The 20,114-nt window shown below is 40.1% G+C and overlaps 1 protein-coding gene across 1 annotated transcript; it reads left to right on the forward strand.

The window, feature by feature from the left end:
- Nucleotides 1-1,663: 1,663 nt before the first annotated feature.
- On the forward strand, nt 1,664-14,166 carry C4H1orf52 (chromosome 4 C1orf52 homolog). Its single transcript, XM_031969397.1, has 3 exons — nt 1,664-2,204; nt 2,477-2,681; nt 13,661-14,166. The coding sequence occupies exons 1-3, from the start codon at nt 1,920-1,922 to the stop codon at nt 13,729-13,731; spliced, it is 561 nt and encodes a 186-aa protein (XP_031825257.1). The 5' UTR covers nt 1,664-1,919; the 3' UTR covers nt 13,732-14,166.
- Nucleotides 14,167-20,114: the final 5,948 nt, after the last annotated feature.

The following is a 20,114-nucleotide window of genomic DNA, read 5'->3' on the forward strand; positions in this document are numbered from 1 at the left end:
TTGCTCTGGCTCTTGTTAGTTACGACTCGGCTAATTTTTCCACTTGTTTAATCCAAATCTTTGATACTAAGGATACATATATGATAAATGACAGACTTTAAGAAGGGATATTTACATGTTTTGTTTTGTCCTTTGAGTTAGGGTGGCTAGACCTGTGTCTTCACTTATGTGAGGAACTCTGTTATAGAAATAAGCTCCATTTCTAAAGATTGCTAAGTTACAGGTAAATGAGGATGAGCTGTAGAGGGGACCCTGAGAGATTTGGTGAATTGCCCTCAATTATAAAGATTGGAGGTAGCCTTAGAATGGGTCTTTCATCAACCCACTGTCACTCCATTCTCGAAAATATGGAATTTGATACAGGAAAGGCAGATAGATAGTGAGTGCTCTAATAGAATTTAGAAGGGAGCATTAACAGTTGTGAAATGAAATTCAGTCTAGAAGAGTTTATCAAGAATTCAAGACGTTTACACCTCAGCTGAGATTTAATTGAAAGAGAAGGATTTAAAATAAGCCTTCACATAGGATTGCTGTGCAAATGGGTGTCGTTTGGTAACTATGGGGATGAAAGGGGAGGGGGATGGCTAATAGTCAATTTTGTCTGTAGAATGAAATGTGAAATAAGGCCAGACTGCTAGCTCAGTGTCCAAGCTGTGGAAGACTGCAAATCCCTTGGTAAGGGATTTCCCTGGCTAGCTCCTAGGGAAAAGCACGACTTCGCCGCCACTGGAGAAGGCGGGGCTTTCCTGAAGCCCCACCTCCGCCTCAGGGGCGAAGCTTTCCGGACTTGGGGCCCCGCCCCCTGGGCGGGGCTTCCTTGCTCAGCTCAGCCTCTTTTCCCTCCCCAGGAGGAAGGCTTGCCTCAGCTTGCTAGATCTGAGGGAGCGAGGTTACTCCTCCAGAAACACTCCTCTGGGGGCGGGGCTTCTGTTAGACCACGCCTCCTGTTAGGGCCCTGGGAGCCAGCCTCTTGGCTTAGTGGACCTGAGGCAGCGACGTTTCTCCACCAGGGGGAGAGACCCGGGCATTCTGGGGGCGAGGTTTCCTCTCCACATTAGGAGGCAACTCCGCTGGGGGCGGGGCTGAATCCTTTAGGTCCTGACCCCTTGGGGATTTTGGAGGATCGTTTGCCATTTCCTTTCTCAGCTTATTTTACAGACGAGGAAACCGAAGCAAAAAGGAATAAGTGACTCGCCCGGGTCACATAGCTAGTTAAGCGTCTGAGGCCGGATTTGAAATGAAAAAGAATCTTCCTGACTTCAGGCCCAGTACTCCATCTACTCCGCTACCTAACCGCTCTTCTTAGTTCCCCAGGCTACTCTGCCCCTCCCCAAGGGGCGATTTTAGGAGCAGGGGGTCCTCTCACCTAAGAGGCGGGATCAGAGTATCGGCGGGGGCGGGGCTTAACCGGTACCGGTTGAGAGTCATCCCGCCCTCCAAAAGGCTCTTCCTACCATTGGCCACCTCTACTACTCAATGCCCCACACACGGACACACCTCCTCAGGGGGCGGGGCTTCTCCGGACTGGGCCGTCTCTCTGTAATCTCACTCCGTCTCTTTCTTTCTCTCTCTATAAGGGACGGAACTTCCGGGCCGAGCAGTCTGAGGAGGTGAGGCTTCTTCAGCTGTGTGGCTCTCCCCAGCGAAGGGGCAGGGTTCCCTACCTTCTCACTTCCCATGGGGGTGGGGCTTATCCGGAGTGGGCGGTGTCAGGGGCAGGGCTTCCCCCAGTTGGTGGGCGGGGCCTTCCCGCTTTAGCCCTTTCCCGGAGGGCGGGGCTTCTCGGGCTCGCTGCAATCGGGTTCCCCGCCGGGTGGGCGGGGCCGCCCCGGCTCGGCCACTTCCGGCTTTACGCCTCCCGGAGAGGGAGCCGAAGAGAAGGAGGCGGATCCGGTTCGAGATCGCGGCGGGATCCTGCCATGGCCGCTGAGGAGAAGGACCCGCTGGGCTACTTTGCTGCCTACGGCGGCAGCAGCAACTCGGGTTCGTCGTCGTCCTCGTCCTCCGAGGACAGCGAGCCGGAGGAGACGGGCCGAGCCACCCGGGAGCCCGCCAAGCCGGCGGCGGGGGGCGGCGCGGCGGGGGGGACGCGGCTGCCCAAGCCGGACGAGCTGTTCCGGAGCGTGTCCCGGCCGGCTTTCCTCTACAACCCGCTTAACAAGCAGATTGACTGGGAGCGCCACGTCCGAAAGGCGCCCGAGGAGGTGAGAAGCCCGGGCTGGCGAGCGCGCACCCAGCCCATTCTGCGGGGGGGGGGTAAAACCGAGGCTAACCCGACCTCCCCTAGCGGCAGGGAGCAAACTGAGGCCGGGCCCCTGACTCGAACACTCGGGCTTCTCGGACCCCGAGGTCTCGGGGCGGGTTAGCTAGCCCTGGCTCGTGGGTGTCCCCGAAGCGTGCTTCCTGGGGGGTTCCGGGGGACACGGGGGTGGGGAGGGTGTCCAGAGCCGCCGTCACCGCTCCCTTTGCTCCGCAGCCCCCCAAGGAGTTCCGAGCCTGGAAGAATAACGCCGTGCCACCCCCCGAGTCGTACGGAGTCAAAGAGAAGAAGCCCCCGCCTCCGCCCGAGCTGGACATGGCCATCAAGTGGTCCAGCATGTACGAGGACAACGGCGACGACGCGCCCCAGAACGCGCAGAAAGTGAAGCTGCTGCCCGAGGGAGAGGAGACCCTGGAGTCAGGTACGTGGGGGGGGGGAGCTTCCGGCCCGGAGAAGGGGGGTCCGATTCCGCCGCGAGCGCCGGGTTCGAGGAGCCCCAACTTCCACCGCGTGTGGCTCGCACGCGGAATGACTGGGAAGTGCGGGAAAGCCCGGGCTGGAAGGCGCTGGGAAGTCGCTTGGAACCGTCTCTCCGGACCGGGGTCGCCACCCAGGAGGAGGCTGAAGTCCAGAGGAGAGCGCGGAGTCCGGATCTGCTTCCCGAACCGGCGCGCTGCCCTGGGAGCCGCGCGCGCTCCTGCCGCCATGGGCTTCCCGGAGCGATTTCCCACAGGCTTCGGATTCGGGCGTTTGCGGTGGGAGATTTGCACCGAGCTGATGTTAGCGACGGCTGAAGTCCGAGGGCGCTGTTAGGGGCCAGTGAGATCTCTTCCCCAGATATGGAGACGTTCTATAATTAAAGTTCCTTGTGATTGCACCTGTGAAAAACTAACGCCACCTTGTTACATTACAGCAGTTGTACTAAGCGAGGATGGGGGCGAAAGTGAACCTAGCCGAGCACTACTCCAAATAGTCACGGGAAGATAGTGACAACAGCGTCTGCCCTAGACTGAGGAAAGCTGTCCTTATTTTTTAAACCAGATCTCGAGCCATTTCGAAATGAAGGACCTCCTTTGCTCTTGTCATTCCTATAGGTCGATATTAAAAGGAGGCAACTGAGACAACCCGTCTCCCTCTTTCATATTCTGGCCTGCTCTCTATTTTCTGAGAACATCCAAGGCACATGAATAATTGACGCTCAGCACATTGAGAAACACTTTTGACAAATGGACAATCTCCATAGAAATGTAGAGTTTAGCTGAAGTGGGCTATTTATATAGCCACAATGTCTTGTTCTCTTAAAAATTATAAAATGCCCTGTAGAATAAGCAGAGCCTGTGGAGTCTGATCTCTTGGAAACTGCTAGGAAGCAGCTCTATCTCTATAATAAAGGTTCTAAGCCTGAGGTTTTATAATAAAGAAAGGGCTGTAGTTCTGAGGCCAGAGATGGCCTGAATTACATCAAAAGAAAGACCAAAAGGTTGGATTTCTCCCTATTGGGGGCTTTCAATATGCTGCAGGCAAATAGCTGGGAAAATTGTACCATTTTCCCCTTTATCATTCTTCTGCATTCTTGAGAAATTCAGAACTCGGTGTTTCATACAAGAACAGACAAAAACAGGAGAGTTCTATTTAATCAGTATAAAGATTTTTCATAAGATTAACTATTAGTCCTAAAAAATTAGTTTCTGAATAACTACAATTAAATAGCACTTGAAGATTTGCAAAGCACTTTACAAATATTTCATTTTATCTCCACAACAACCCTAGAAGGGTTATTGTTATTTATTCCTGTTTTATATATGTGGAAACTCGGGAAACAGGTTAATGATTTGCCATGGATCATACAGCTAGTAAATGTATGAAACCGGATTTGAATTCAGGTCTTCCATGTGTCTGGTAATGGATTTGTAGTTAAACCAACAAATATTAGGTCCCTACTGTGTGCCTGGTACTATTTACACACTGGGGATGCAAATACAAAAAATGAAACCATCTCTACTCTGAAGATGCTTACATTTTGTTTGAGGCACATAACATGTACATATTTTTAGGCATTCATATGTTTTCCTGGAATCAACAGGAAGGTGTGAGAGTGATCCATAGAGGAGAATGGTAATGGAGGAGAAATTATTACATGATTAAAGAAATAGACTTTGTTAATGAATGAAGCCCAATTTCACTTTGCATCAGTTCATACAGGTCTCTCCAAACTTCTCTGTATTTTGGAAAGAACACTGACTTCAAAATATGAGGACTTAAAATCAAATCTTGCCTCTTGATACTTCCTTCCTGTGTGACCTGGGACAAGTTTTTTAACTTTATTGGGCCACAGTTTCTTAATTTGTAAAGTGAAAGAGCTGAACTTGAAGACATCTGAGGTCTTTTCCAGCACTAGTTCCAGATGCCAGATCCTGTATCAAACATCTGCAATGCCACGATAAAAGGAAAGAGGCCATATCTCAAAGAATTTAGATTCAATTGGAGATAGAAAATTAAACACAAAACCTATTCAGAGTATGTCATTTCTGGGATAAGGTTACTTAGAAGTGGTGATGAGGGGATCAAGCCATACTTTTCTAGCCTAATATGTTATTTCCCTTTTTTCATTCAGTGATTCATCCAGTTTTTCATTCCTGTCTCTTGACTGTCTGCTGTGCCCACAATGCATTTTTTTCCACATCTTTGCCACTTAAACTACCTAGTTTCCTTCAAAATCCAGTTCAAGTATGATTTTCTATTTTAAGCCTTTCCTGAACCTTTTCTTCTAGCTAGTAGCATCTTCTCTGCACAAAATACTTTTATATATTTTACTTACAGATGTACATACTTATCTCTACTGTTAGAATATAAACTCCTTATCTTGCCTGTAAATCTTAAAAATATCTTGCCAGGTTTTAGTGAGTATGCATACACCTATATGAACGCAGGTCAAAACATACTCATGATATATATATGTTTGAAACCCAAAGACCCCAGCTTTTGGGAGAAGAACTCACTATCTGACAGAAAGTACTGAGAAAATTGAAAACTAGTATGGCAGAAACTAGGCCTACACCTACATCTAACACCATATACCAAGATAAGGTTGAAATGGGTTCATGATTTAGACAAAAAGAATGAAATTATAAACAAATTAGAAGAACAAAGGATAGTTTACCTCTCTGATCTATGCAGAAGGAAGGAATTTGTGATCAAATAAGAACTGAAACTCTTTATTGAACACCAAATATATAATTTTGATTATATTATTTTAAAAGGGCTTTGTACAAACAAAACTAAAGCAGACAAGATCAGAAGGGAAGCAGTAAATTGGGGAAACATGTTTACATTTAAGGGTTCTGATACATAATATGTACACACATTCTTCTACTGGTGTAGAGATACATGTATGTACATTACATAAGTATTTTTATAGAAACACATATTCTACATACACAAACATGTGAACATGCATGTGCACAAACAAAAGAAATCAGCACTTTTGCTATGTGAATGTTTGTTTCATTTGGTATCTCTAGTTCTTCACTATCCTCTCCATTTTGTGCTGGCACTTACATATCATTAGTCTTTTGAAGCCAGTTATTCAAAGTTTCTTATGCAACCTTCTTTCTTATTCTTTTTGTTTATTAAAATGTTTTTCTGTTTCTGATTATATTCACAATAAAAAGTAAAATTTTAAAAATATAGAGAAAAAAAGAATATAAACTTCTTGAGGGCAGAAACAGTTTCATTTCTGTCTTGGTATCTCCAGGACTGCTCATGATGCTTGATAACTTAATCAGTGCTTATTTTTTGATTGGTGCAGCACTTGAGGAGAGATTAGAGGGAACCTAGGTATTCTAAAAGGCAGAATGAGGAGGAAATATCTTCTCTATTGGCGATGTGGCAGGAACATGATCAGAGTATGTCAGGATGGGGCTGAGGTTGGGTAGATAAGAGTGAATTCTCACTATCCAAGAATTCGGGGGTCAAGGGCAGACCTGGAGTCCTTGGAGTAGGGTGGGGCAGGTCAACTTTCTTGAGAGATGTCCAGAGAGGGAATGATCATGGGGCAGATTCTAAGAGGAGCTGAGAGATGTAAGTAGAGGGATTGGTATTTGAGATTAGAGCAAAGGAATAGTGTCGGGTTGGTGGTGGTGAAGTGTGGAATGGAAGGAAAGAAAGAGCCTGGACAGGACGACCTCGACTTTGTTTCTGTGAAGTATTTGGCAGGATCCTTGGTCCAAGTGGCTTAGGAGAAAAGAGTTTGGGAGAGACACTGAGGAAAGCAGGTTGGCGAGTCAGGCAGGGAAAGGTAAAAGGCTTGCAAAGGGAGGAGCCTGTGTTGGCAATGTTGTGTGAATTCCTTCGTCGGTATTAGCAGCAAAAGCAGGAGCAAAGAATGCTGGTGGTGGAAGAAACCCCAGCCTGCGGTTTGGGGAAGAATGAGGGGTAAAAAGACAAGTGTCAGGCAACTCAAGGGGAGAAGATAGTGTCAAGTTGGCCTGATCAATGGTGGGAGAAAGCTGTTGAAGGCACAGAAGCAAGGCCCAAGAAGAGTTAATGACCTGGAGAAGCAGGGAAGTGTGGTGTGTGTGGAAAGAGGTTGCTGTGAAGATTAAAAAAGCTGTAGGATGGAGGGAGGATAAAGAGATATCAAGAGGGGTGGTCCGAGAACTATCCGAGTTCATAGATAGTTGATGTGAACAGCCTTTGTAAGGGAAGATGACCCAAGAATATGACCAGTGCTCTTGATCAGCTGGGAAGCAAAGCTTGCAGCCTGCCTGTCAAGGGGAAGTCCACTCTAAAAATATGGCTGCTTTTTAATCTGTCCACTGGGTAGTTAGCAGTTGATTTTACTAGAATTAGAATTAGATTTGAATCCCACTTTCTTTGGGTCAGAAAATTTAAAGTATCCCATAATAGCAAATAGAATCAATTTTTGATTTTCACTTTTCTTTCTTTAGGAGCTACATCGTTTAAGCAATTACTTGTTGACTTTGACTAGGTAGCAGTAACTCAATAAATCTTATTATTGAATTTCTGAATTGAAAAGAATTTGACCTTCCACCAGGAAGAGGATGATTGATACAACATCAATAGAGCAGGGTTTTTGAATTGTTCCTCAAAGAATAGTAATCATCTGAATTGAAATAGATTTACAGATTGGTCTATATAGGCTGAACATATTTTTTGATATTCTATGTATCAACAAAATATTGGATTTTCAAGTATAATTTAAAAATATACAACTTATTACTTTGTAATTATCTTTCTCAACTTATTTTGCCTCTAATAGAAATCTGAGTAGATAAGACTGATTTAAAAAAATTCTCTCATTATCTAGACGAATGAATCAGTTTATTATATTGGGTCATATTTTCCCACTTTAAAAATGGAAGTGATAATATTTACCTTATAGAGCTATTAGGAAAATATAAAAATGAAAAGCTGATAATCTGCATTACATGAAATTGAAAAAGTTTTGCAACAATAAAATAAATGCAACTAAGATAAAATGGGAAATGATCGACTAAGGGAAAAAAATCTTTACAACAGATATTCTAATAAAAGTCTGATATCCATGATATATGTAGAACTAATACAAATATAAGTTCAAATATTTCCCTAATAGATAAGTAGTCCAAGTAGTGGAATAGTTGTCAAAAGAATTGCAAACGTATACAGTTTAGAATCTGGTTAGTCTAATCCTTCCACTTTATGGATGAGAAATCTGAAACTCAGAGAAGACAAAGAATTTTTGAAAGGTCACATAGCTGGTAAAAGACTGGAATTCTCCTTTATATGTTATTTTCACTATACTGTGTTACTTTTTTAATTTGTTCTCTTCTATTTCCACTATTACAACTTTAGTCAATTCCTCAATATCATCCACCTATTACTCTAATAGTCTCTTTTTTTTTTTTTTGGTTTTTTTTTTTTTTTTTTTCAGATCAAAAAGGAAAAAAAATTAGAAAGAAAAAAAAAAAAACCAAGCAAATAAATAACAACTAAAAGGTTCAAATACTATGATTTAATGTTATGGGCCAGAACCCAGAACATGAAACAAGGCATTAAGTGGAATTGCCATTTTTTTCTCCAATTTATTTAACAGATGCGGAAACTGAGGCAAAGAGGTAACTAACTTGCCTAGGGTCACCCAGCTAGTAAGTATCTGAGGCCAGATTTAATCTCAGGAAGATGTCTTCCTGATTTCCAACCCAGTGCTCTATCCACTGTGCCATCTAACTGTCCTAAAGGAATATTACTTTTTTTTTTTTTTTCTTCTTTTTTTTTTTTTTTAATTTAATAGCCTTTAATTTACAGGATATATACATGGGTAACTTTACAGCATTAACAATTGCCAAACCTCTTGTTCCAATTTTTCACCTCTTACCCCCACCCCCTCCCCTAAATGGCAGGATGACCAGTAGATGTTAAATATATTAAAATATAACTTAGATACACAATAAGTATACATGACCAAAACATTATTTTGCTGTACAAAAAGAATCAGACTCTGAATTATTGTACAATTAGCTTGTGAAGGAAATCAAAGATGCAGGTGTGCCTAAATATAGGGACTGGGAATTCAATGTAATGGTTTTAGTCATCTCCCAGAGTTCTTTTCTGGGTATAGTTAGTTCAGTTCATTACTGCTCCATTAGAAATGATTTGGTTGATCTTGTTGCTGAGGATGGCCTGATCCATCAGGACTAGTCATCATCTAGTATTGTTGTTGAAGTATATAATGATCTCCTGGTCCTGCTCATTTCACTCAGCATCAGTTCGTGTAAGTCTCTCAGGCCTTTCTGAAATCATCCTGTTGGTCATTTCTTACAGAACAGTAATATTCCATAATTTTCATATACCACAATTTATTCAGCCATTCTCCAACTGATGGGCATCCATTCAGTTTCCAGTTTCTAGCCACTACAAAAGGGCTGCCACAAACATTCGTCACATACAGGTCCCTTTCCTTCTTTGTAATCTCTTTGGGATATAATCCCAGTAGTAACACTGCTGGATCAAAGGGTATGCACAGTTTGATAACTTTTGAGCATAGTTCCAAACTACTCTCCAAAATGGTTGGATTGTTCACAACTCCACCAACAATGAATCAATGTCCCAGTTTTCCCACATCCCTCCAACAATCATCATTATTTTTCCTGTCATCTTAGCCAATCTGACAGGTGTGTAGTGGTATCTTAGAGTTGTCTTAATTTGCATTTCTCTGATTAATAATGACTTGGAGCATCTTTTCATATGACTAGAAATAGTTTCAATTTCTTCATCTGAGAATTGTCTGTTCATATCCTTTGACCATTTTTCAATTGGAGAATGGCTTGATTTTTATAAATTAGAGTTAATTCTCTATATATTTTGGAAATGAGGCCTTTATCAGAACCTTTGACTGTAAAAATATTTTCCCAGTTTATTGCTTCCTTCTAATCTTGTCTGCATTAGTTTTGTTTGTACAAAAACTTTTCAGTTTGGTATAATCGAAATTTTCTATTTTGTGATCAGTAATGATCTCTAGTTCTGCTTTGGTCATAAAACCTTCCCCTTCCACAGGTCTGAGAGGTAAACTATCCTATGTTCCTCTAATTTATTAATAATTTCATTCTTTATGCCTAGGTCATGAACCCATTTTGACCTTATCTTGGTATCATCGTTAAGTATGGATCAATGCCTAGTTTCTGCCATATTAGTTTCCAATTTTCCCAGCAATTTTTATCAAACAGTAAGTTCTTATCCCAAAAGCTGGGATCTTTGGGTTTGTCAAAGACTAGGTTGCTATATTTGTTGACTGTTTTATCCCTTGAACCTAATCTATTCCACTGATCAACTAATCTATTCCTTAGCCAATACCAAATAGTTTTGGTAACTGCTGCTCTATAGTATAGTTTTAGATCTGGTACAGCTAAGCCACCATCATTTGATTTTTTTTTCATTAATTCCCTTGAAATTCTTGACCTTTTGTTTTTCCATATGAACTTTGTTGTTATTTTTTCTAGGTCATTAAAATAGTTTTTTGGGAGTCTGATTGGTATAGTCTAATAGTCTCTTAATAGGACTTCTAACTTCATGCTGTCCATCTCAAAACTGTTGTAATAAACTATCTGAAAGGTCTATTCATGTTATTTCTCTTGCTCAGAAATTTTTCTGTAGCTCCCTATTGCCAGTTAGGTTAAGTTCAAACTCCTATGGTTTGCATTCAAGACCCTCCACTGTTGGATACTGAGATGTCTGTTTCTAATCTTATATACTATTACTCTTTATTTCTTCAATTTTCCATCCCAATTGAACCCCTCTCTGCTTCCCTCTAATGCTTTGTGTTCTTGTCTTTATATTTTTACTCATCCTGATCCCCTGGAGAGGGATCCCCTCCCTCTCATTTCTTTAAAACCCAACTCTTTTCCTTGAAGCTGTTCAAGTCAATGGAAGCCTTGCAGTCAATAATTCTTCCCCTTTTGGTCCTCACATAGCATTTTGTCTTGGAGCTCTTCCCACTTACTTAGTTGTAGAATCTGACTGCCAGATCTCTATTGTCTGGTCTAAACTCTCTCTTCAGTTCTTCATCATCAGCTTTCCACTGGGTATCTCTGCCTGGAGGGTCTATTGACATGCTAAACTCTTTCTAAAGTGGAATTCATCATCTTTTTACTTAAATCAACATTTAGTCCAGATTTGCCCATTTTCTTTTTAAAAATTGATACTTTTTTTTTTTATCACATTCATTTCCAAATATATTTCTTCTCCCATCCCCAACTAGGAAGTGATTACAAAGGAGACAGTACCAGAAAGAATCCTGAAGGAAGAGAGGGATTTTAACACAGAGATGAGGACATGCATTCTAGGCATGTAAGAGGGCCTGCTAGGATGCCCATGCCCAATGTCAGGAACAGCAGGTAATCTAGTTTGGCTGGAAGGGAGCAATGAGGTTAGAAAGGTAGATTTAGAGACTGATGATAGAGGGGACTTACATGCCAGGCTGAAGAATTTTGTTGGTTCTTTGTTTTGTTTTATCTCAGATGCAATATAGAATCATATATTTGAACACAAGTGGCATATGGAGGGATTTGTGAATTAGGACAATAATTGATGTGGAGATTAGATTGGAGTGGGAAAGAATGGGTGCTTCCAGATCAATGTAGATTTTTCCAGTGGGAAAGTTGATGTTTAGACCTTGAATCTTGGGGTGGTGGCTTTGAGGTAGAATGGCCACTGTGATGGGAGGACTAAATACTTGGTATCTAAGTGGAAACATGACCGAGTTCTTGGTGATTCCATCAACAGTAATAGGGAAGCTGGGAGGAGGGGCAAAGTTACAAGGGAAGGTGTTGCGTTCTTCTTTTGACATGTTTATTCTTGGAATATCCAAGTGGACATTTCTAACGGCACCTGGAGGTGTGAAACTGGAACTAAGGCTAATGATTGCTTAGTGCTTGATCTGTACAGAGGTAATCCTTAAAATCATATCAGTATTTGGGATCAAAAGAGAGTTTTTAGAGAGAAAAAGTCTTAGGACAATGTGGACTTAAAACACATACATTAGGGGATAAGAGGAAGGAGAAACTGAGGAGTGATTGGATAAACGGTGGAGCCAGAGAGAGACAACACTGTCACAAAAGCTGAATCATGAATGGGGGAGTATCTAAAAAGAGTCAACCCAGGGGCTTCGGAAAACGAAGGGAAAAGATTTGAGAAAAGGCTGCGACATTTAAATAATTAAATAAAATTGGCATCATAAATAATTAAGATGTCAATTGGAGAGAATTCCTGTCAATTACTTAACATGATTTATTAAACACACATTATATGCTAGGAAGTGTGTTAAGCATTAGGGTTACAAAGAAAGGCAAAAATAGCCCCTCCAAGAGCTCACATCCTAATGAAAGAAGTATGTAAATAATAGGTACATACAAAATAGAGAGAGAGTAGATGGAAGCTAATCTCAGAGGGGGATTTCCTTATGGAGTAGGAGCTGGAGAAGCCAGGGCTGTGGGAGGAGAGGGCAGGACACCAGGAAAGGCCTGCAGAAGGTCATATTTGATATGAGTCTTGAAAGAAGCTGGGAAGCTAAGGGGCAAAGAGGAGAAGCTCATTTGGGTATGGTACAGAGACACAAAAATGAGATGGAACGGGAAAAACATCAAGTAACTGGTGGGCCCTACAGCACTTAGCTTAGAAGCTGATCATGGGAACTTGGCTGCACGGAAATGACTTTTTAGAGTGATAATTATATGTTGGGAACACATTCTGTCACTGTATATTCTCTAGAGAAGGGAAAATGTCATGGTATGAGCCATGCAAATAGTTGTCGTTCAGTTGTTTCACTCTTATTCGACTCTTTGTGACCCCGTTTGGGGTTTTCTCTTGGCACAGACATTGGCATGGTTTGCCATTTCCTTCTTCAGTCCATTTTACAGCTGAGGAAACTGAGGTGAACATAGTTCAGTGACTCACCCAAGTCACACAGCCAGATTTGAAGTTAGGAGGCCCAGCACGACTTAGCTCAGTACCAGGAGCAGAGTATGCTGTGGATTGATTGTCCAGCAACTCCTAATTGTGAGTCACTCACTCTAGACCCAAAGTATAAAGTGGTTTGTTCCCTCGATTTTATATTTTTATTATGAATAGAACAAAAAGTTGAAGTAAAGAATGTTTCATTTAAAGTTACAAGGGCAGCACAGTACAGAGAAAAGAAAGCTGACTCAGTGGGTCAAGATTCAAATCCTATTTCTGCCTGTGTGGCCTGAGGTGGATCTTTATATGTTTCTATGCTTCTGATTCATCATCTGGATTGAGCGCCTCTGAGGTCCCTTTCAACTGTAGATCAATGATCCTTGGAGAAGAATATCCTTGAAGAAGTAGCTTGTATAATGGGGGAAAGGACTTGAATTTAGAATTGGGAGACCTGAGTTCAAATGTTGGTCTCTTAGTTAGGCAAGGCACTTCCTGTCTCCTCATCTACAACAAAATGAAAGAGGCTGTACTAGAAAAGCTCCTTCCAGCTCTAGATGACTAATGGTTAAGTAAAGAGCGTCTTATTATCATAAATAGTGATCCTGATCACTCCACTGTCCTGCAAATGCATACTGTATAATGTTATGTAAGTTAACTATAAGCTAAGATGGGGGGAAAGGGTGGAAAGCGTTTTAATTTCCTGGAAATGACCTTAAAATTACACTGTTATGAATAATTTACTCTGGGTGCTTAAAATAGTTCAAATGAAAGGTTTCCTTGTTTTCATGTTTTACTTAGTAAAGGAACATGTTTTCAGTTTTTGCAAATTAGCTTTGGGAGGTAATTTAGCCACTGTAGTTATGAATGTGTAGGGGAATAGTAATGGAATTTCTGGTGTGAACTATATATATTCACAATTACTAATCAAAACAATTTTCTTTTTTAAAGATGATGAAAAAGATGAACCTACTACAAAAAAACGTAAAGTGGAAACTGAACAAGGAAAAAAGAAAAAGTAAGAAAGAATGTGTACCCTGAACAGTGGAGTGAGCAATGTGCTGTTTGTAATCCAAACAGTATTGGGACTTTTAAATTTCCGTAAAGCATCTTCCCTTTTGGAAAGCACACAAGTTAGTCCGACATCAGAAACTTTCCACTGAAGAATTAAAGTTTCATTAAAAACTCATAATTATTGCAAATATTGTGACTTTGTGATTGTGAAAATTATCATTCTTGGTGGAAACACCAAGGCCCTCACAAAATTAGTGGTTTGCTCCGAGCATTTTATCATTTGTTGACCTGCCATTGTTTTTTGGAATCTTTTCTAACAAAATGTATTTTAAAAGTAAATATATTGTATATGTACTGTGAACTGATGAGGTGCTTTTCCAAAATGTTTGTACAGTGTAAATAGATCATGAAAATAAAATTACTTATTCAATATTATTAGCATCATTACCTCATTTTAAATTCATATACTGACAAAATTCAAGTTGGTGGCTGCCATCAATATCCATTTTCTATTGGGCTATCCACAGAAATGTTTAGTTTGGTTCAACAGACATTTATTAGACATCTGTATGAAGAGCACTGCATGATTTTAGATGCTGTAGGAAAAGTTCCTTAAGAACAGGGAGTGTTTCATTTTTATTCCCAGAATTTACCACATTTCTATATTAGCCATATTCATAAAGAGGTATGTCTTAGTCTGTCGCTATTAGGGGGTGAGTTTCATCCTGAGTCCCCTGGAATTGTGGCTGGACATTGTATTGATGAAAGTTCCTAAGTCTTTCAAAGTTGTTTGTCTTTACAATATTGTCACTATTTGTGTCCGATCTGTGGCAGAGCATTCTGAGCTCACCTTGGTCTGATCAGCCCCAGTCAGACACATTGTAACTGGACTCTTATCATAAGTGGTGTCTTTATGGTTCTTTTAGAGAACAAAGGACAACAGCCAAACAATTTGGAAACCTAATTGGTTCCCTTTTAGGTTTTAATCATTTGCCACCCCAAAAAGCTCTCATCAATATTTTTGTACTTCAGTACAGATTGTTTTACCGAATACTAATCACTCCCTTTACAAGAAAACCACAAATGGGGTCACTGAGACTTGGATATGATTAGAATGACTGATCAGTGAAATTCAGGTGTGTGTTTTTTTTCTCCTTTGCCCAAATTAGATAAGATTGGGATTTAAGTGTTTCCCTTTACACCTTCCTCTTTTTTTACATAGATTTCTATTTGTAAACCCTGATTATGTAGGCTAATTTTTCTCATCCTTCCTCTCCCACCCCCTGCCCAGTGTATTCTTTCCCTTTCTTCCCATTCTACTGTTAAAATCATCAAAACATACCAGAACCATTCCCAAATCCTCTAATTGGAGTCACTCTAGAATCCATGAAAAGATTCTCAGAAGAAATAGATCTATCTCCCCATGAGAAAATTTAAATCATTTAGTTCTTTATGATTATTCACTTACAAGCTTATCTTTTTTATGTTTCTCTTGACTCCTGTGTTTGTACTTCAAAGTATCTTTATAGTACTGGTCTTTTCAGCAGGAATGCTTGGAAATTTTCTATTTCATTAAAGGTCCACTTTCTCCCCTGTAACATTTTACTGTATTGCTAGATACATTATTATTGGTCATAAGCCTATATTCTTTGTCTTTTGCAATATCGTAAGCTCTACTCCTTTATACCGGTGTCTGCTAAATGACTTTTGTTCTTGACTTTTAATCCTCAGCATTTGAATTCTTTCTAACTGTAGTATTTTTTCTTTGACCTGTAAGCTCTTGATTCTGACTGTAATGTTCCTGGGATTTTCATTTTGAAGTTCAGGAGATAAATGGTAGACTGTTTTTAAAAATTCCACTTTGCTCTTTGATTCTAATAGATCTGGCTAGTTTTCTTTTAAGATTTCTTAAAAGGTGGATAACCAAGCTCTTTATTTTTAGTCATGGCTTTCAGACAATCCGGTGAGTCTTAAATTAGCTCTCAGTGTTTTGTAGGTTACTTTGTTTTTCTATGACATTTTTACATTTTTTCAGTCTTTTGACTTTGTTTTTAATATTTTTTGTTTTCTTATGGAATTATTATCTTCTATTTGATCCAGTCTAGTTTTCAAGGATTTGTCGCTTCCCATATCTCTATTACATAGCTATCATTTTCTTTCCAGTTTTTTTTCCCTCTAGTGTTCTCATTTATAAAACTTTAAAAAAAAAATTCAAACTCTTGCTTTGTCTCTTAGGAATTTCTAGTTGAAATTGTGCTCAAGCTGTGTTTTTCTTTGAGGCCTTCCTTTGTCAATATTTTGGTGTCATTTTCTGCTTGATTTGTGTTATGAGCACCCCTCTCACCATAACAGCTTTTTATGGTGGGATCCTCTTTTTATTTGTCCTTCTAACTTACTGGCCTTAGGGCCTGTTTCTGGACATTTCTGGAGGGAATATCTGGACTGGTCCTGCTGTTTCTAACATTAATTGAGTGTTGCATTAGTCAAGATCTCAGTGACAACTCAGGCTGAGCACCTACAAGTTTTCAGTGTTCCCAAAGTGGTCTGATACAGAGCAAAGTGATGGCTGGCCCCTGATGTGAGCTCTGCAAGTTCCTGACCTGGGTTCAACTCTAGGCAATAAGTTTACTCCATTTGGAGTTGCAGTAAACTGCTGCTGACTCAGAGGGACAGAACAGCAGGTTTCCCTTCAGTCTTGCATTGCTCTGAAGGTTTCAGATTAGGCCCAAGCTCTTCCTCTGCTCCTGGAGTGAGAACCACACAGTGGCTGCCTGCTTCTGAACTTTCTCCTTGCTCCACAGTCTGGGGCCTGTGATGGCTTCTTAACCTGCAACACCATCTCAGCACAGATGCCCTCCTCCTTCCACCCTGGGCCTGTGGCCCACAACGGAGTAGTGAACCCCTCCTTCCAAGTGGTACCTATGCCCACACCATACATATGTTTGGGCCCCTTTCTGTGAGACTTGGGACTTCTTCTTCCCCTGCACAGCTTCTCCTTGTATCAGAATGCCCTATGTGGCCATTCTTGGCTAGATCTTATTCCCAGAGTCCATGGACTTCTGTCTCTATAGATTTCTATTTGTAAACCCTGATTATGTAAACTAATTTTCCTGGATCAAAAGGACCTGGTCTGTCTCCTATGACAACCTGGACTGGAGAAATGACTCACTGAAATTTTCTTGGATTTCCCGATTAGAACCCAAACTGGTACATTTTCTAGATCTATTTGGAGGAGCTATGAGATAAGAGTTCAGCTGTATTTCTTCCTACTACTCTGCCATCATATTTCCAACCAAATAGATGATTAATGGCTAATTAGCAATAGTTGATTAAAAATGACATACATGGACCATTTTGGGAGGAAGAGAGTCTAGATAAACGTTTGAACAGAAGGTGGATGATTACTTGACAAATCAATTATAGAAGAGATTCTCTTAAGAACTCTGGGAGATGACTAAAAACCATTACATTGAATTCCCAATCCCTATATTTATGCCCACCTGCATTTTTGATTTCCTTCACAAGCTAATTGTACAATATTTCAGAGTCTGATTCTTTTTGTACAGCAAAATAACGGTTTGGTCATGTATACTTATTGTGTATCTAATTTATATTTTAATGTATTTAACATCTACTGGTCATCCTGCCATCTGGGGGAGGGGGTGGGGGGTAAGAGGTGAAAAATTGGAACAAGAGGTTTGGCAATTGTTAATGCTGTAAAGTTATCCATGCATATAACCTGTAAATAAAAGGCTATTAAATAAATTTAAAAAAAAAAAGAAGAAGAAGAAGAAGAGATTCTCTTATAATAGAATCTCATTCCATGAGCAAAAAAAAGTAGATGTTCACCTTTTTCCAGGTAGCTCAAACACCTACATAAAAATGGGAGCAATGTCCATTCTTACATACACAGTCTTATTTTTCTCCTGAATTTCAGTCCTATTAGCTCTGACTGCCAGTTGCATAGTCGCACCAGGGAATCCCACCAGTACTTGAAAGTCAGCATAAATAAAACCAAATTCATGTTCTGAAAATCTATTGCTATTGACTCCAGTGTTTCTGTTGATAGTGATAATATCAACATCTCAGTTTAGGACTTAAATCTGTTAAAAATTATGGGAGAATGTTTTTATTTATATTTATAGCCAAAGCTAGCTTTTTTGAGTTCCACTCATTTTTCATAATTGGTCGCCTGGTTAGATTTAAAGCATAGAACTCAGAGAGCTTTTTTGAAATTCCAACCTAAATAGGTCCATTTCCTTTTCAAAATCATTAAAGTCATTCAAGTTTATTATTTATTTATTTACTTACTTTCAAATTGTTTTTTAAATATTTTATTTTATATTATTTATAAAAAATAAATGTGTTTTTTATCTTTATAAATAACAAAGTTATTAATTTCATTTTGAAGTAGAATTTAGGGGTTTACATTAAATGAAGGTTTGTCTTTTTCAATGATCACAAATTCAACTTTCTTCTTCAGATTCTAGCAACATCATAATTCCATGTTTTATTTCATCTAATTCAAGTTTAGGGATAAAGTCATTTCTTTTTTTTTTAATTATAGCTTTTTATTTACAAGATATATGCATGGGTAATTTTTCAGCATTGACAATTGCAAAGCCTTTTGTTCCAATTTTTCCCTTCCTTCCCCCCACCCCCTCCCCCAGATGGCAGATTGACCAATGCGTGTTAAATATGTTAAAGTGTAAGTTAGATACAATATATGTGTACATATCCATATGATTATTTTGCTGTACAAAAAGAAACGGACCTTGAAATAGTGTACAATTAACCTGTGAAGGAAATCAAAAATGCAGGCAGACAAAAATAGAGGGATTGGGAGTTCTATGTAATGGCTCATAGTCATCTCCCAAAGTTCTTTCGCTGGGTGTAGCTGGTTCACTTCATTACTGCTCTATTGGAACTGATGTGGTTCATCTCATTGCTGAAGATGGCCAATTCCATCAGAATTGATCATCATATAGTATTGTTGTTGAAGTATATAATGATCTCCTGGTCCTGCTCATTTCACTCAGCATCAGTTCACGTAAGTCTCTCCAGGCCTCTCTGAAATCATCCTGCTGGTCATTTTTTACTGAACAATAATATTCCATAATATTCATATGCCACAATTTATTCAGCCATTCTCCAACTGATGGACATCTACTCAGTGTCCAGTTTCTGGCCACTACAAAAAGGGCTGCCACAAACATTCTTGCACATACAGATCCCTTTCCCTTCTTTATGATCTCTTTGGGATACAAGCCCAGTAGTAACACTGCTGGATCCAAGGGTATGCACAGTTTGATAACTTTTTGAGCATAGTTCCAGATTGCTCTCCAGAATGGCTGGATGTGTTCACAATTCCACCAGCAATGTATCAGTGTCCCTGTTTTCCCACATCCCCTCCAACATTCCGCGTTGTCTTTCCCTGTCTGTCGTTCCAGCCAATCTGACAGGTGTGAAGTGGTAACTCAGAGTTGTCTTAATTTTCACTTCTCTGATTAATAATAACTTTTCATGTGGCTAGAAATAGTTTCAATTTCTTCATCTGAGAATTGTCTGTTCATATCCTTTGACCATTTATCAATTGGAGAATGGCTTGATTTCTTATAAATTAGAGTCAATTCTCTATATATTTTGGAAATGAGGCCTGATAAAATCATTTCTTACAATTGCCTTATATACTGTTGTATAACTTAGGGCTGAGGATGCCATTGACAAAAGATGATAAAAAGTCCTTGCTTCTAATTGGTACAATTTGTTTTCATTTTTGCTATGATATTGTCACATTGTAATGAAAGCATTCACATTTTCAGCCTATTCCAAGCAAACTCATCTTTAGCTTAATTTAGTGGCCAGAACCATCTGCAATAAAGCTTTCTTTTTATGTTTTTGTTTTTGATGGATTCCTGCATTTTTGTAGGGTTAATTTTTTTTTATTATAGCTTTTTATTTACAAGATATATGCAGAGATAATTTTTCAGCATTGACAGTTGCAAATCCTTTCATTCCAACTTTTCCCCTCCTTCCCCCCACTCTCTCCCCCAGATGGCAGGTTGACCAATACGTGTTAAATATGTTAAAGTGTAAGTTAGATACAATATATGTGTACATGTCCGAACAGTTCTTCGCAATAAAGCATTTCTTAAGGGTAGGACGTCCATTTTTATGTTAGGTCGAGTTTATCTTGCCTTCTTGATATGGCAGAAATCAAAGCCTCAGTCCTTCACATCAAGCTGATTGATCGTGATGATTTCAAGCTTCATCTATTTCGGTGGCTCTTGGGGGACGCTAACCCAATGGCTAATTATCACCATAATCCAATTCACCAGAGGTCCAAGGTTCCTCACAGGCCTTCCCAGCTGACATAATGTAGAGTGCCCTT

The sequence above is a fragment of the Sarcophilus harrisii genome, chromosome 4 (assembly GCF_902635505.1).
Source record: "Sarcophilus harrisii chromosome 4, mSarHar1.11, whole genome shotgun sequence".
In the NCBI taxonomy this organism is placed as follows: Eukaryota; Metazoa; Chordata; class Mammalia; order Dasyuromorphia; family Dasyuridae; genus Sarcophilus; species Sarcophilus harrisii.

What these genes read in the sequence shown, in the direction of transcription:
- C4H1orf52 (XM_031969397.1), top strand. Translation starts at nt 1,920, where the DNA reads ATGGCCGCTGAGGAGAAGGACCCGCTGGGCTACTTTGCTGCCTACGGC. An exon ending in TCCGAAAGGCGCCCGAGGAG is followed by an intron (nt 2,205 to 2,476) that starts GTGAGAAGCCCG and finishes TTTGCTCCGCAG; the next exon opens with CCCCCCAAGGAGTTCCGAGC. An exon ending in AGAGGAGACCCTGGAGTCAG is followed by an intron (nt 2,682 to 13,660) that starts GTACGTGGGGGG and finishes TCTTTTTTAAAG; the next exon opens with ATGATGAAAAAGATGAACCT.